This window comes from Oxyura jamaicensis, chromosome 12 (genome assembly GCF_011077185.1).
Source record: "Oxyura jamaicensis isolate SHBP4307 breed ruddy duck chromosome 12, BPBGC_Ojam_1.0, whole genome shotgun sequence".
Taxonomy (NCBI): domain Eukaryota; kingdom Metazoa; phylum Chordata; class Aves; order Anseriformes; family Anatidae; genus Oxyura; species Oxyura jamaicensis.
The window spans coordinates 6,278,185-6,294,541 of record NC_048904.1 but is presented as its reverse complement, the minus strand read 5'-3'; the positions used below and the strand labels follow the sequence as shown (position 1 = coordinate 6,294,541).

General features: G+C 42.1%; 1 protein-coding gene across 3 annotated transcripts in view; it reads right to left on the bottom strand.

Moving 5' to 3' along the window:
- USP4 (ubiquitin specific peptidase 4) overlaps positions 1 to 16,357 on the bottom strand; it is a 44,954-nt gene that overhangs the window by 13,653 nt on the left and 14,944 nt on the right. For 2 of the 3 annotated variants that reach the window (XM_035337555.1, XM_035337556.1), the window contains 5 exons: positions 15,915 to 16,088; positions 13,931 to 14,089; positions 11,504 to 11,728; positions 8,891 to 8,974; positions 8,086 to 8,180 (listed from right to left, as the gene is read on the bottom strand). In XM_035337555.1, coding sequence (XP_035193446.1) covers positions 8,086 to 8,180; positions 8,891 to 8,974; positions 11,504 to 11,728; positions 13,931 to 14,089; positions 15,915 to 16,088 — 737 coding nt within the window. Of the gene's footprint in view, positions 1 to 2,082; positions 2,215 to 8,085; positions 8,181 to 8,890; positions 8,975 to 11,503; positions 11,729 to 13,930; positions 14,090 to 15,914; positions 16,089 to 16,357 lie in introns of all 3 variants that reach the window. The other variant, XR_004754081.1, reaches the window with a different exon arrangement.

Here is a 16,357-nt window from a genome sequence, read left to right as displayed (position 1 = left end):
TAAATAACAGACGACCGTAATACTCAGTGTCACCGATGATTAACTCCAGGTCCTGTGAGACCCTCAGGCTGGTCTCCTACAAAACAGACCGGTACACGACATGCCCAAGATGTACACATTCCTCAGCATTCTGGTGACTGCCTCTCACACCACCTACGCTGCTGATTAAAGCAGCCCCCATTTATACTCCATCCTCACGCAGGTCCTGTACGAAATCCTGCCTCTGTGACGGAACAGATGGGAAACAATGAAAAGCTAAGTACTAGCCACACACAGGTGTCATCCACCATGAACAGCCAGCGTGCTGTACCCTTACAACACTCCTCAAGGCAGCATCTTGCAAACTTCTTACTAGAACATCCCAGCTTGGTTACTCGAGTGCCCCTCTACCTACTCCGTTGCAGAACAGCTGTTATTCTAGTATTACAGGCAGATGTATCAGAATCAGGATCACTTTCTGAATCTCTTCAAAAAGACTACTTAAAAAAATCAATTAAATTAATAAAATACTTTATCCATATTTTAAGGAAGCCTACAGAGCTAATAGAGGGAATTAGATGACAATGAACTGTACTTCTGTACCCTAGAACTTGATTGAAATAATAGAAGATGACACTACACCAGATTACACAACATGGTTTCATACATCAGCCATCTGCTCACCAGCTACCACACTGAACGTTCCCTTTATAATTCATGACAGCTGTTTACAGATGTTTTTCAGTGAAGCACCAGTAAACAGGGATGGCCTTGACCAGCCTTCAACCTGACAAAAGAGCACCAGGAAGCTTCAGGCTGGTGGTTACTATTCAGAAAGGAAGCACCAAGCAAGGAAGTAGCTAACTTCTGATCCTTTGCAAATTAACATTAAGCAAGAGCGCAGGAACATGAAAAACTACAGGAAAGACACGGCAGGGCAATGTGAAGCAGAAGAAAGTCTGAGATATATTACCCTGGCATTTAGCTATCACAGATACTTATCACATACCTACCCACACACACTACAGTGCCTTATTCAAACATTCCCTCCAAAGCACTGGGATGTAATGTTAAATACCGCTGGAAAACACTGCGCGGGTCACAGGTCAGTACACAGCAACAACCAAGAAAAGGAGCACATTTTGTAAGTGGACAGAGAAGGGTAGGAAAATGCTACTGAAGAAGCTGACAAACAGATCCACCCAAGCAGGATTCCCATTCCACATCAACCCAGACACGCTGCTGTGAAATTACAGCATTTTCAGAAGTTGACAATAAGAATGAACAGAGGCCTAGAAAAAAAGGCTGAGGGAAAACAAAGCACGTATTCTATCTCTTCTGGGAAATGGAGATACTCCTAATCTGTTTACTTTCTTTCATTTCTTTCATAACATGAGAATAAACACAATCAAGTGAACTGGGGGGATATGAAACTGAAAGTAAAACATTTTTAGACAACAGGTAGATTGCCCCGTACAAGTCTGTCACAGGATGTTACAAGTCGTGCAGAGGAGCAGGATTAAAAAGGATGAGGGTACTCAACCAGTAAGATTTTTCTAAAGGTTAAAGAACACAAACACATACTGGAAGGGACACAAACTCTTGTAAACAAGCAAACAACTGAGAACAAGCTTCCTAGATTAGCTTGCTACAGTCTCACGCATTTCAGATTTCCCACAAAACTACTGGGCTAGCTGCCTTGCTGACCTAACAGAGCAATAACTGTTCTAGCTCTTCACAGTAACAAGCTTGACCTTTCTGCAGCCAATCATGGTTTTCAAGACCACCTAAACATAAAACACAGCATATTGTGAGAGAAGGAAAAAAAAAAAAACATAGTACGTATGGCAAACCAAATATATTTTATTAAAATATGTCGCTTTTATAGGTTAAAGGTGACCTGCAAATCAATTTGTGCAACTCTCATCAAGGTAAGCAATACACGTTGCATTATATGCTCCATTAGCCAGGCTAAGAGAACAGGGAGATCTGGTTTATCAACCAAAACATTTTTCTTCTTAGGTCTTAGGAACTAAGAAGAAATACTAAGAGCTGTGCCCATATAGCAGTGGGCCGTGGAGTCTGCTTTCCAGTAGCACTTACCTGACCCCTTGTAGGCCGGCTCCGAGCTCCAGCGGGATCCCTGGGTGATGTGATATCACCAGCATGGTGCATGCGGGGGTGTTACATTGGAGCGGGAGCCGGAGGTCCTAGTGGGGCCGCACTTCATGGAACCTAAGAAAAAGAAATAGTAAGCGTTTTGGTTACGTGCTGAATGCTGCTCTCTGCTTAGCCTGGAGAATGAGAGCATTCAGCACAAACACTGAAATGATTTTGTCAAATTGATTTGCAGACCACCTTTTCACAAGTGACTTTCTGGTCATTTGCCACAGAACTCCCTGTCCTCTCAGAGTACCATCATGACTGCAGACAAACATTTACAATGCTGCACTAAGTGTGCTAGTCCCACTGTTCTTTGGCTGCACAGCTCCATGTGTCATGCCAGCAACCTTCCTTATATCAAAACCCTTTATTTCAGCAAGTATCTTACCTCTTCTCTGATGCTAAATATTAATATATCTTTCATCAGGACTATACTATGTTTCCAAGCCTATCACGAAGAGGAAGAGATCAGTACAAGGCCCTGTGATAGAACGGGCTTGGAGAATTCTAGTCCCAAATCCCTCTCCACTGGAGGAATAAAAAAAAAAACAACAATGTTGTCCTCTTGTGTAAATGGAGCCAGATTCATTTTGGAATGCTTATCACTTTAAAAGTCCAGTAATTATTCTTTTTTTCTTTTTTTTTTTTTTTAAGAGGTTTTACTATCAGAGAGCAAACAGGTAATATACCACAAGAATCAATAAACCAGAAACAGATCAGCTGAAAGGAAAAATACATCTTACCCATCCGGTATCAATTCTGTACATCCCATGTACTGCGTATTTCACAAATATTGTTTCAACAGTGCAGTCCAGACTAAAATCCCTGTGCCAACAGACCTCTTCCTTTGTCAATCCAACTAAGTAAAACAGAGTACATCCCAGCTACGATACTGTTCCTGTTCCATGCTCTGCAAGTTCCTGCTCAGTGATATTTTTAAGCAAAGCATTTCAAGGAAAGAGATTCTGCTCGGTAACCACCTAATACAGGGACCTAAATTCAAAGGTAAGTCATAGCAGACACTGGTGCCAAAAGCAAGACACAAATTCTAACAGTAGTACTGCCATTTTTTATTTTTAAAAACGAAACAAACAGTATCAGAGGCACAGACCTTCTACGGTACTCGATGTTTGAACCGAGATTAGAGTGTTAGATTTGGGACTGAATTTTGACCTGAGACGGGTGCTGCCCGCTGGCTAGCGCACTATACGCTAGAATCAGAAGTCTGTCGAAGCAACAGGGATATTGCTTCCACATGCAAACTCTGGTCTGCCTACTGCTTTCAGTGAAACAAACCTGGAGAAAATACTGCCAGAGACTGACCATTTACATTGAAGCTTGACAGTCCCGAGTCAACTTAAGAGTGGTAGCTACCAGCCTCAATTCCTATACCACATTATTTGTAAGAGGTAATTTCATGAAATGATGCTCCAGCTAGGAAAGAACAACCTTGCTCCTTCTGCTCAGCTGACAGCAGCTCATCTTCTGCACAAGCCCAGCAGGAACAGATGTAAAATACGAACCCAGCAAAATCAAAGTGAAAGACCTTCTGCTGGTCTCTGTCCGGCAACCTCTCTAGATGGAGACAAGGAGAGCAAGGCACGAGACAAACCCACTTTGGATGCAGCTCCTTGTGAAATCGGAGCCTTGGGGCCCCACAGCTCCCCCAGTTACTGCATACTCGTCCTTTGCGTTCTTTGCTCACGCTCTAGCAAACCACCGCAGACAGTCACTACCGCCACCTTGTTTTGCCTTTTTCAGTGGAAGGGAGGAATACTTTTCAAATGAGGAAAATATTGCACAATTAAAAAAGATTATTCAAACTCTGGTGGGAGGCAGGGAAGGGTGCTGCCTTCAGCTTATCACAGTTTTTCTCATAATTCCCTTGGCATGGAGATAAGGAAGGAACAGATGAAGAGACCTGTGAGAACACTCAGCAAAATACTTAAGAAAAAAAAAAACACAAAGGACCCACTGATCAGTTTGCAACTTTTAAATATAAGTTTCTGAAATGTACGTCTAAGAACTTATTTCTGAATATGCTGTACTGATTAAAATCTATTTTGAATTTCTTGGTTACTTGCACTTTGTTTTCTTGCTAGTGAAAGGAGCTTTCCATCTAACTTCAATGACTTCAAACATAGTGATGAGATGTACACGTTACAATTTGCCAACAAGGAAGTCTTGCCACTGGATGTTAGTGGGAAACAAGAACAGAGTCAGCACATAAAAGGGACAAGGAGGTGTAGGTATCGATGAAACATCAATTCGGAAAGAGTTTGAGTATCTGTGACAGTGAGTATCACAAATTTCAGTACAGTAGACTTTTTGATTCTAGAAAATATCCTTAATGTAAGCCACAAACAAGTCCATGGTCCTCAACAATCATATCCTGGGTTGCATACACCACCCTAGGTTAGCATCTAGTACCTAAGAACACGCTATGTAAAAGATACCATGATTACCAGACCTCTCTCTAGTTGATTTTTCCCCAAATGAAAGCTAACGTACTTCTCACTCAGGTTTGCTGAACTGCAGGCACAGTGTCCTAAGATGGTGCAGATTCCCCTTTTGATTTGTAACAGAAGTTATCAATGTTAAAAATCTCTTATTTTCTGTTACTCTTGTTATTACATGAGGAACTTTAGTGATTCCTAGGAAAATTTTGAGGAAAAATAGTGTTTTCAAAACATGGTAGACAAACAGCTTAACGGAGTTTTTCTTCCTTGCATATAAATCAATCGTTACCTTCTCAGGCCAATTTAACACTACAGAATGTTTGCTTAGAGGTTTATTTTGTGGTAATACACTCCTGTGAACTTACTGCTAAAAAGCACTTGATGGGTTAGCATGACTGGTTGAATAGCGATCGTTTAATTGTGAATTTTAGGTGAAACTGCTGTAGCTGTAAAAACATTACACCTACTTTCTAATAGGAGGCAGCTGCTCCCCTTATTAATCAACACAAAGATAGTTTTCTTTCAGGAACAGAAGAGGGATGCATTATACAGTGTAGATAGGTTATACACCTAACTACATCACCACTCAGCCCAAGAGGATCTTTTCCAAGCTAAAGGTTTTGTGGACTAGGAAGATGCACAGAGCCATGCTTCAAGTCCTAAGATGCAAGTCTTTGCACCACTTCTCTGAAGAAGTGGCCTTAATTTAAGCCCAAAGAACAAAATACTTTTACTGGGCACTCAAGTCTTCTTCAATGACTTGAGAGCAATGAACTACTCAGCTATACGTGATTTCAATTACATACCTTCTGGTTTCAAGTGTAGCAAGTTTGCTCTTTACAGGTGGACGAATTGAAAGACTTGAGATATTTGGAAATATTTCTCACTCCCCCATTTAATAAACAGCAAGATGTTTGCATGTAATGAAAGCACATAAATAAATTGCTCGGATATGAGAAAACCTTGAAGTTATCGGCAGCAAAACACACGCCGCCTGATGTCTCACTCATTAATGAAGCATCACACAGCATCTTCAGGAAGGCTGTAAACACTTTGCAGTCCCCGTTGATAACTTCCACCAGAAGCGTACCACTAGGACTACAGACTGAGGAGCAGCTGAGCAGTATTTGTTTAATCATACCCTGTGCCGCTCTTGGGCCATTTCCCCATCTATACCAGCACAGCCATGCACAGAGCAACACAGCACACTGGACAGGGACCTGACCCGTATCCTGATCCAGCTCCTCCTCTAGTTCCACGGTTCTACCAGCACAGCTAAGGCAAACGAATGCTGAGTGTTACCCAACCAGCACACGGGGGACAAGCTTCTTTTCTTGCTTAGAACATAACACGCAGGAAATTTTAGGAACACTAAACTAACGAGGCTAGAAGGAACAAAGTAACCCGAACCCAACAACACAAGAGGAATAAATGGGGCTGCTTGTGTGCTGGTTTTGGAGAAGAGGACCACAAAGAAAATGCACATTTTAGTGCCTGAGTCCAACCCCGAGAAGAACAGTAGTGACAGGTACAAGTCAGTTGCATTTGCTTCTGATCAAAAAAAAAAAAGCAAACAGGTAACCCATGGAAGCCTCAGAAGTGAAGGAAAATGCCAAAGGGCCGCCAGTATGTCAGCTGGAAGAGCTCAATGAAAAAAAATTAACATAGTTATTCTTATTTTCAACTGAATCCTTTCTGTGACAATTTTCAAAGATTCGGAGTTCCTGCCAGTGCCACTACATTCCCACCACCTTCACACCTCAAGATCTACAAGGCAGTAACAGCAGAAGGGTAAAAACCACTGGAGAATCCCTTGGAACCGCAGATCAAAAAAATCACACACTGAAGACCTACTGGGATTGCTCCCCGGCACCACCCTGTAAGGATCTTAACGCAGAACTGATGTACCCTAAATCTCTCATATATCCTTAATGAAGTGATTTTATAAAGAGTTCTGCATGAACAAGTGCTTCTCTGCCATGTTTTGGTACTTCCTTTCAGTAAGAAGGCTGGGTTTTAGTAAGCAATCTTACATTACTGTTTCTTGGTGGTATCATCTGTTCAAGTAGTTTTGGTGCACGGCTTTCTCCTAATTCCCACTCTGGTGCCTGCCTGGCTGCTTGTTCTGCCCCGTAGTGCAGAAAACATCTTAAGAGGGTTATGTGGAAAAAAGGATTAGCCAAGTTTCCTCCTGCTGCCTCTCCTCTTTCTTGTAGTGTTATTTTTAGCCCAGGTCAGTTCCCTGCCATGACTCACACGCAGCATGACCTCATTTACAGTTAAGCCTGCACACGAGGAAACGGTCACTGCAAAGAACGGGGCTGCAGTTGAGCTAATGTTTCCTCGGCAACCCAGAAGCAGAGCTAATGAAGGCACAGCAGTTTTCTGTGGAGGAATAACACATTACATAGGGAAATTTTTTGTTGTTGTTGCAATTGCCAAGTTCCTCAAAGTTACAGGAACAATCCCAAGGGGCAGCTGGGCAATTCTCCGTGCTGGACTAAGGAAAGAGCACCGTAACATTACATTTGTGTTTTCTACATTGTATGAGCTTTGGAGAAAGGCTTGATTGCAACCTAATGCATTACAGTATCGTAACAAAATGGATTTCACAGACACCAAATGTCCTTCCAAGGCACCCTAACCAGCCTCACCTTCAGATGTTATTGAAGAAACCAACCGGTACGACAAGAACTTCCAGAAACACTCAGCCATTCCTTCTCAGCAGAGGTCACAGTCACAGCGGATGGCACAACAGAACAGCACCAAGCAGACTGTCACCGCACTCCACCCAGTGCAAGGTGCACGTTGTGCCAGAGTATGTTAGTGCAGGGCTTCAGACCAGCAGAATTTTTTAGAAACAGCATTGTTGCTCTGCAATATTCTCAAGTGAGAAAGACAGGACTCCTTATGAAGGTCTGAATTGGACCTCACAAGCTCCAGGTTCAGCTGCTAGCCCCCAGAGTATGTTTTACATTTCACACGCACTATTTTCCATTGCTCAGCTGCAGCAGAGGAACACCACTTCTGCTCTCCTCCCAGATAGCTAAGTCATCTCATTCACCACGTGTATACCAAACAAGCACAACCAAATCCTCAGCTTCACTGGAGTCACTTGTAACCCCCGAGGGGAGTCTACACAGTCCTCTGCAGTCGGACACAACAAACTGAGTAAGCACCAGTCAGGAGTCTATCAAAAACTCCAGTCATGGTTAGCTGTGTGCTGTAACGACTGCATCGGTGTTATCAGAGGCACAGTGCAACAGCTTAGCCTTGATGCTATTCTAACATGACCTCCAAGGCTTTGAACTGATTTGGAGCATAAAGTTAGAGGCTTGAGGCACAAAAGCAGGAGCCACGTGGAAAGGGTCTACAGGAAGGCTTAGGTTTTGAGAAAAATGAAAGGTTCAGGTTTTATATTCTGAAACTGAAGCAAATGTTCTGTAACATTCTTTGCATCACGGCATCTTCCCACTTTACTCACACAAAGATGTCGTCTTTTGGCATGATATGATTTAAACCTTCATCCATTTGGAAGATTTTGTGGAATCGATGATTATACACGTCTGTCACCACCATCTAGAACAGCAAGTGATATTTGCAATGAGATTATAATAAATATTTACATAAACTTAGGGAAACTAAATTAAAGCAACAGTTTATTCATTCTTGTGGTTTTTCAGCATATCTGTCATCAGTAATCCATTTTCTATAACAGCACCAGCAGCTAACTGGCTGTATTCATTAAGATGGATCAGAAAAACAAAGCAAGCATCAGAGTGATTTTACAGAGGTATCAAGGAGATGCAGTTCCTACAGCTGCTCATCAGGCTGGTAGAAACAACAGCACAAGTCTCAACATCGGAGTGACAACAGGCTATGATTTTAAGCAGGGATCACTCACATCTGTAATTAACTGACATAAAACAAAGTGCTACGCTAGCATCCTGAAAACATTCCCCATCACTTATGAAATCATTCACGTTATAAAAAGTTCACCTGATCCCTTTGTTACCAAAAGGATGTCCAACGGCAGCTGGACCCAAAACAGGCTGAACACCTCACACTACTAAGAAACTACACTATCAGAAATGCTGGATTGAACAGAATACAGACATTTTTTAATGATTTATTTTATTTTGCAGTTAAAAACTGCATTCAAACTTCTACTGGAATAATGACAGAACCGTATGAACCAGCTTATTAGCCACTTAAAAGCTAAGACATCAAAAATGCTTCCAGAAGGAAAAAACATTTATCAAAATCACTGTGTTAAAATTTTTCCTTACATTTTCTGCAGGAACCCCAGAAATTCTGGAGAGTGATTCACACAGATCTGAGATGGCCCCCATCATTGGCACCACGACCCGGTACTAGAAACAAAGATAACATGCTTACACAAGGCAAAATGAACCCATGTAAGGCAGAGAGCAAGGCAATGGATACAAAACTTCAAATCTGTAGGAGTTCTGCTGAAGTTAAGGTCACAGACACACACATCAAGTTTTTCTGGATTTCAGCTCTACCTTACAAAGCCAGGATTTGGAGGGAACAAAAGAGCCTTAAACAGCTGGCCTCCTGCTTCGGTAAGGCTTAATTGTAGCATCACACACACAAAAATACAAAAAAAAAGAAAAGAAGCACACATGACAACCTGCTGAGTAGATAACCCTGCTGGGTTATTTTCTGTGTTTAAAAAAAATCCTGTAGCCATTCTCCCCTGATCTTGAAACGCAGGATGGCAAACTTGTGTGTACTGCATACGGATCTGCCTGAGCAGATCAGATGATTCAAGCTTGCAGTTGACTGGAAACATCACCTGCACCGAGTGTAGCTTACTTCTTTTAAAAGCTCTGTTCTGGATGCACTCTCAGAGCTCACCCAGCAGAGGACACACGGGGCACTACACTGCACTGGGTCTGGCGAGGCTGTAGTTAGTCTTCCTCATAGCAGCCTACGTGATGCCATGCTTTGAATTTGTGGCTAAAACAATACTGATACCACACTAATGTTTTAGCCAGTGCTGAGCAGTGTCAAGGCTGTCTCTTTCTCCCCGCTCTGCCCTCATAGAAGATAGGCTGGGAGCAGGCAAGAAGCCAGGAGGGGATGCAGCCAGGCCAGCTGTCCCAACCTCTCCAAAGGGCTATTCCCCACTTACAACCTGATGCTCAGCAAAAATAATTGCGTTAGAGACAGAAGGGGTGATTTGGACATTAGCTCGCTTGTGGGAGGTGGTGAGTGATTTCCTTCGTGTTATTTGTGTCGTCATCCCCACTTCCCCTTCATCTATTAAACTGTGCTTTTGTTCTTCCTATTCTTCTCCCTTCCCATTCCGGGGAGGGTGTGGGGAGTGAGGTGCTGTGTGGGTGCCTGGCTGCTGGCCAGGGTCTGTGCACCACATGCACGGAGCTACAAGAAGTAAGAGTGGCACAATTCAAGAAACCCTTCACCCTGTACAGCAGATCTGTAGGAAAGTGCCCTACCTCAGATGCTAAACTTTGCATAATCCACCGAGTCTGCTTTCAGTGCTCTGAACGCTTCTCCAGAGACAGATATACGACTTGTTGCAATGGCTAGCTGATGTTGTGCAAGCAGAAACGTGCATGAATGCCAAGATTTGGGTGCACCGGAATGCAGACGCCTACAGCTTGATTTAGCAGGGCATCTTTTCTTCATCAAGGAATTGGTACTGTATGTTTTAGAGAAGGACTCAAAGGCACAGTAGTAGTTATAGACAGGCACATGTTTAAGAGAATTATGTGGAATTCACTTGCATTGACTAAAAGGAACTACGTATCATTATTATTCACTGGGATCTTCTCAGTTGTACTATGTGCATATTCAACTGTGGCCATCACAGGCTCTCAGTTCACTTTCTCTTGGCACAACCCACACGGTGTCACACACCAGAGGGGAGAGGTAGTGCTGCGTACCTCTGGCTTCTCAACTGGGAGATCACAAAATGTAAGTAACTGCTTACAAGGAGACCGCAGGTGTGGAACAGGCACATGGCCAATTCATCTAGAAGAGCTCCAATTACTGAAAGCTCGGTTTATCTTGATTCGAAGTAGAATTTATCCTTTCAACCTCTATGCCACCAGTAATCTTGCTCAGCTTCTCAGTGAATCCCCCTCTGTTCTTTCCCTTTACAAAGCCTTACTGACAAGTGCAGCTGTCCTTCATTTCACAGCTGTACAAAAAGCAGGATGAAAATTCATTGCTAATTCAGCCTATTGTATCTACCAGTCCCTTCACTGCCTCAGTAACAGTGTATATACACTGCCTCACTGCCTCAGTAACAGTGTATATACAAATCACAAATTTTAATGCACGTCACATGCAAATACTGAAGGTTACTTCAGGTATGTGTGTGCTCACCAACAGCCCTATTTGAAAAAAAAAAAAAAAGGAGAGAAAAATTTAGTCTACCCTGGAAATGAGCAGGCTTTAAAGGCAATCAAGTCATTCTCCTCTTTTTTTGCAAAAGGAATTGTTTTTTTTTGTTTCGTTTTGTTTTTTCAATTGTTTGAAACTGCAAGGCCTTACTCATTTAGAGTCAGAGAAGTTTCACCTGTACATTTTCCCAGGTACATTTTTATATGAGGTAAACATGATGTAAACATATTACTGCCTTCAAAGGACAGCATATCACACAGATAACCTCATCACAAGATAAATTAAGCCACTGTCAGCTGACACGTGACCCTGGTCTCATGAATCGAGTTTTTACAAAGCATTTTGATTTCACACGTTTAAATCCCGTTTTTTACAATTAAAAAAGTCCATCCCACCTGACTCAAAGGCAGACAGTGTCATTTAGGTTACTTGAAGTGTCTCAACTTTAAAACTTAAGAGAAAGAGACTAAGATTAAAAAGAAATTCACGTGTTACTCATGCCTCACCTGGACAGGTCTGCGCTGCGGGTCTGCGTATACCAGGGTGACTTCCATGAGACGATCTCTCCTCAGAGGCAGTGGAAGGGTTAGGTAACAGAAGGGATCAAAGGTCACAGAAACTTTAGAGCACTTGGGACAAACAAGTGTAGATTTGAAGAGACCATGAAAAATATCCACAATGATAGAATCGTTCCTCAGCCTATGATTCTCCCAGGCCTCTTTTGCTACCACCTGTAGAAATAACAAAAACATTTCTCAACAACACTTCCAAGGCTCTGCAAGCACAGGGATCAAAGAAAATTCAGAAAGTTAATACAGATACAGAGAAATTTCACAGATGGGGGGGTGAGGGGGCCTACCCTCTTTCCAGCCTAACGCACACGGATTTTTCCTCAGTGAAACTAAGGCCTTGGGGTAAGTCAAGTGTAATTCATCTGTTACAGCCAAGTCACTTGGTCAGGTTTGCTTTGGTGCAAGCAGAGCCAGAAACAAGTGGACAGCGACAGGGTTACACGCCGCTCCTCAGAACAGAAAGCTGCTAGCTCTACTTTACGCCAGGAGGAATGGGTTGATGTCCCCTGCTTTTACAGGCAGCTGCAGTTACAGCTTCCAAGAAAATAGAGAATTTTTCTTTGTGGAAGGGTCTATTACTTGACAAAGTATAAAAAAGGCAAATTAAAAGCCTTGAAGACTTCCACAATACAACTTAAAAATTCCTCGTGTAAGGACGAGTAAGTAGCATTTGTCTATTTGATGTGATCAGAGGCTCATCTTAATATGTTTAGGTTACGGTACAATACTCTATTTTTTATAGCACATCTTCACTTTATCAAATCAAGTAAGTGCCATTCACACCCCCTCCAAAGTTACTGCCAGTAAGCTGGATGCCTGAGATGAGAACAGAGGAATTAGCTCCAATAATTGCAGCAATATGGAAACATGGCAGAAACATTTGAGCACCTCCTACACCAAGAGAAATGGAAGTACCTAAATAAAATGAAGGCATGCTGGGCATCCTCTTCATCCCACAACTATCATCATTTATTGGAGGGAAAAAAAAGAGACTAAATATACTTCTTGTGTTCTTGCTACATGCACTGTGTTACACATGAAAAGGCAAAAAACATTATACTATTGTCAGTTAAGAGGAAAAAAACAAATATTCACACAGACTTCCTAAAAATAATTGTTTTACCTGGCTTTTAGCAGCTCCTAAAGCCTTACCACACCCTAACAATACATTTACTCTGGACTCTGCATTTCTCAGTATGCTGCAGCTGTTTGTACCAGGGCAACGAGTTAAAAGCCTGATCAGGAGAATGCAATTTCACTTAGGGAAAGACATTCCACTATTGTGTCTCATTTTAATGTGAGCACGGTGTTTGGCAACTTCAGAGAAACAAAGAGGTGCTTGTGTACCTGTGTTGACAGAACACAGAGAAAAAGGCAGGAAGAAAAAATGAACATGAGATTTTTCAGGACTTTGTCAGGAAAATGGCATAAAATAATTAGTTTTCCGTATTTATGTAGAGTGGGTAACTGGAGCCCAACAGCGTAAAGTTGCTTTTACATCAGTGTAAAATTGATGTAAACTTCCACAACACCAGAAAGGAGGAAAAATGAAGTTAAGCCTCTGCAGGAGAGGCAGGTAGTTCACCAAATGTTAGGTGATCAAGGTCCACAGCAGTACCAAGTTACAGTGAATCAACTCCGCATAAAACCAAGTTCTCTCTTTGCCTGCCTGGTGATTTCAAACACCCTGTTCAACCCAGGTTGACAGCTGATGACTTAACATTCACCTAGAGGCCACAGGGGAGCACTCCTGAGAAGTATGGCCTCTGAGTTCATTTTGTCGGGCATGCTGCTGTCTACCAGAACACTGAGTACATCCCCACGCCCAGGACACTTATCCAAACACTTTGAGAGCCACCTGGGCAACTCCACTTAAGAAAATCCTCAGTTCCACCCAATGCCACATGCAAACACGACAGCTTGCACAGTAAGCATTTCCTTTAAATTGATGCAAAAGTCGCTGCCCAAACTACCTGGAGGAAGACAGTGGGCCTGAATAGTCAAGAGACAAGGTTACGGTAATAATTGCAATCTTACATTTAGCTAACTGTTATGTCACAAGATCCATTTCCTTCCTTTTCCCTGCAGAACCGTATCAGAATGTTACGGTGAACATATCTGCCTGTCTGTCAGGAAGGACACTGATGCTCTGCCGTAACACAGAGCAACAGCTATGTGCTGCAAGGTGTCATGAAGAACCGTATGGGCCACAAAGCATGGCAGAGTTCTCCCCTCACAGGTACACTGGTAGGGAAGGTGTTTGTGCAGTCCGTGGACAGGAAGGCCAGCAAATGTCACAAAACCCAGTTACGCTCCCTCAGAGGCACTGGATGCCCTACGCTCAAGTAAAGGGCACCATACCGAATCAGGTCTGCCATTAGCATCCTTCAGCTCCAAGTAGGGCTTCTTCTTCACTCTGTTCAAATCCTCATGTAAACCATCCAGAAGAAAAGCCAACAGCTCCTGGGAATCTTGCTGCTGGTATCCTGAAAACTGAGGAGCAAACCGGCCAACCTGTGTCTGAAACATGATGCAAGAGTTAGAAGGGGGGAATATAAGCTGTGTGTAAAACAAAGTGGAATAAAAACACATCCTAGCTTTTGCAGAAATCAACCCTATGCTACCTTATATTAGTAGCAGGCCCCAGTGAGGGGGAGGCTAACAGAACAGAGGGTGCCAAGATAATATTCCAAACTATTTTCTACTTTATCCCCCAACACTTGAGAGAGAAGAATGCATTTAGCGCTGTAACACTGGAAATTTAGACTATCGATGTTAATTTAGGAACCTGCAAACAACCAGCACACAAAACTTACCTGCCTGATGCATTTTTTACTTTTAATTTCTTACAGTTCCCACAATGCAGACTTGCTATATGACAGTAGCTTGAAGATGTTGGACTGCAAGATTGGAAATGCTAGCAGAAGATGCTTGTGAGCTAACACAATTGGCTTAGAATTGAGATTGAAATCAGTAGTCACCAGTAGCCTCTAGCTATTCTTAAAAAAAATAAAAAAGCTATGAAGCTCTAAGACATAACAGCCTGGGCAGCAAAAGGCAGGAACATCACACCCAAATACATCCTCTGCTTCTTCATGCAGCACAACACTGCCCTTTAGTGTTCCTGCTTCTAAAAACAGCAGCTTTTCCTGTGGCATCCCTTTCAACAATTAGCTGAAGGAGCAGTCTGTCCAAGTGACCATCAGTTTTCTCATGAACATACGGCATCCAACAGGCTTCCAGAGTTAGGCTTAGAACATTTTAACCACTCAAGATGACAACTGCAACAGAGCCCAAACTGAAGGGCTGAGGCAAACACTGTCATTTATCTGCAACAATATTAGAAAGTCAGAAGCAATACTGCTCTATGAAGTAAAAAGTAATGCTTATTCCAGCCTTAAATAAGAACAACCTACATTAAGACACTTTTATTGATGTCCGCTACTGATTCTGCATATTTCCTCTGAACAGAAGTTTACAGAACAACTTTAATAGTGGTAGATGTTGTGCGACCAACTGCAAGTCATGGATATTAAAGAACATCTTGTTGATGCATAACGACCTACAACCCTACAGAGGACAATTTCTGTAGTCCGTAAGACTTTTGCTCCAGGTCACAGCAGCATTTACCCTCAACTTCAAGACCATACTACGCAAAACCCGAACAGCAACAGGGTATAAATTTACATTAAGATCAGCTCATTGCTTATTTTGTGCATTCAGGACATTATTCTTTCTCAGACTGCTAAAATTGCACTTACAGAGGCAAACTCTTAATGTACCTTGGATGCTTTCATTATGCCGTCGTGCAGTGCAGCATCTTCACGTTATATTTAGAACAAAAGACTTTTTTTTTTTATGGGGGGAGTGTATACAACTGCTACATTCCAGTGTTTTAGCTGAAAGCAGCTCTTTATGATGAAAGATTAGGAACATTGAACCAATAAATAACATGGCAGACATGGAAACGTATTTTACTTTCTACTTTATGAATTCCAGTTTTTAGATTTATAACTTGTACACCTCTTCTCACTACTTAAAATCACAGCTGGCAATTCACATTACCTTGCCTTGGTGTGTAACAAAGATCATGTTGATACATCCAAGAAGAACTCTCACGTTTACTAAGTAAGGCACTTAACGTTAAAAACAGTAGCCAATTCCAGGTTATGACATTACTCACTGACTTAAGTTCCTTCTTATTATCCTGAAAAGCAGTTAATTAAAACATGAAATAACACTGAAGTAGTTTTGTTACTGCTTTCAGGACACCAGAATTTGTGGAAGGCATGTTATCTTGTTTCTTCTGTCAAAGACTTATGCTACAAGAACACATAGTACTTACTTTAAACATGCGTGGGGCCACGTGAGACTGTCTCCCAGACCAAATCTGTTTAATGAGCTCTGCATAGGCTTCTGCAATTTCTCCTCTCATCCCCAGGGGATTGTTCTGATTTATTTCAGCTTCGTATTTATCTTCCAGGAAATAGTCAGTCAGAGGAGGGGTATTGCTCAGACACTGAAGAAGTATTAAGGAAATGAATTTACTGCACAGGACAATAAATCTGCGTGACAATGAAATAACAAACCCAGCTTTCACATCTGAACATGTACTAAGTTATTAACAGTTCAGTGAAACAGAGTTGGAGTACATACTTAGAAAAAAAAACAAAATCTGTAAGTAGGGTGGGATATTGTAATCATTGCAACTCAGAACATTGCTTAAATAAGGAAGTAACCACACAACAGACCACGGCATTCAAAAGACTCATTTCTGAAACGCAATTT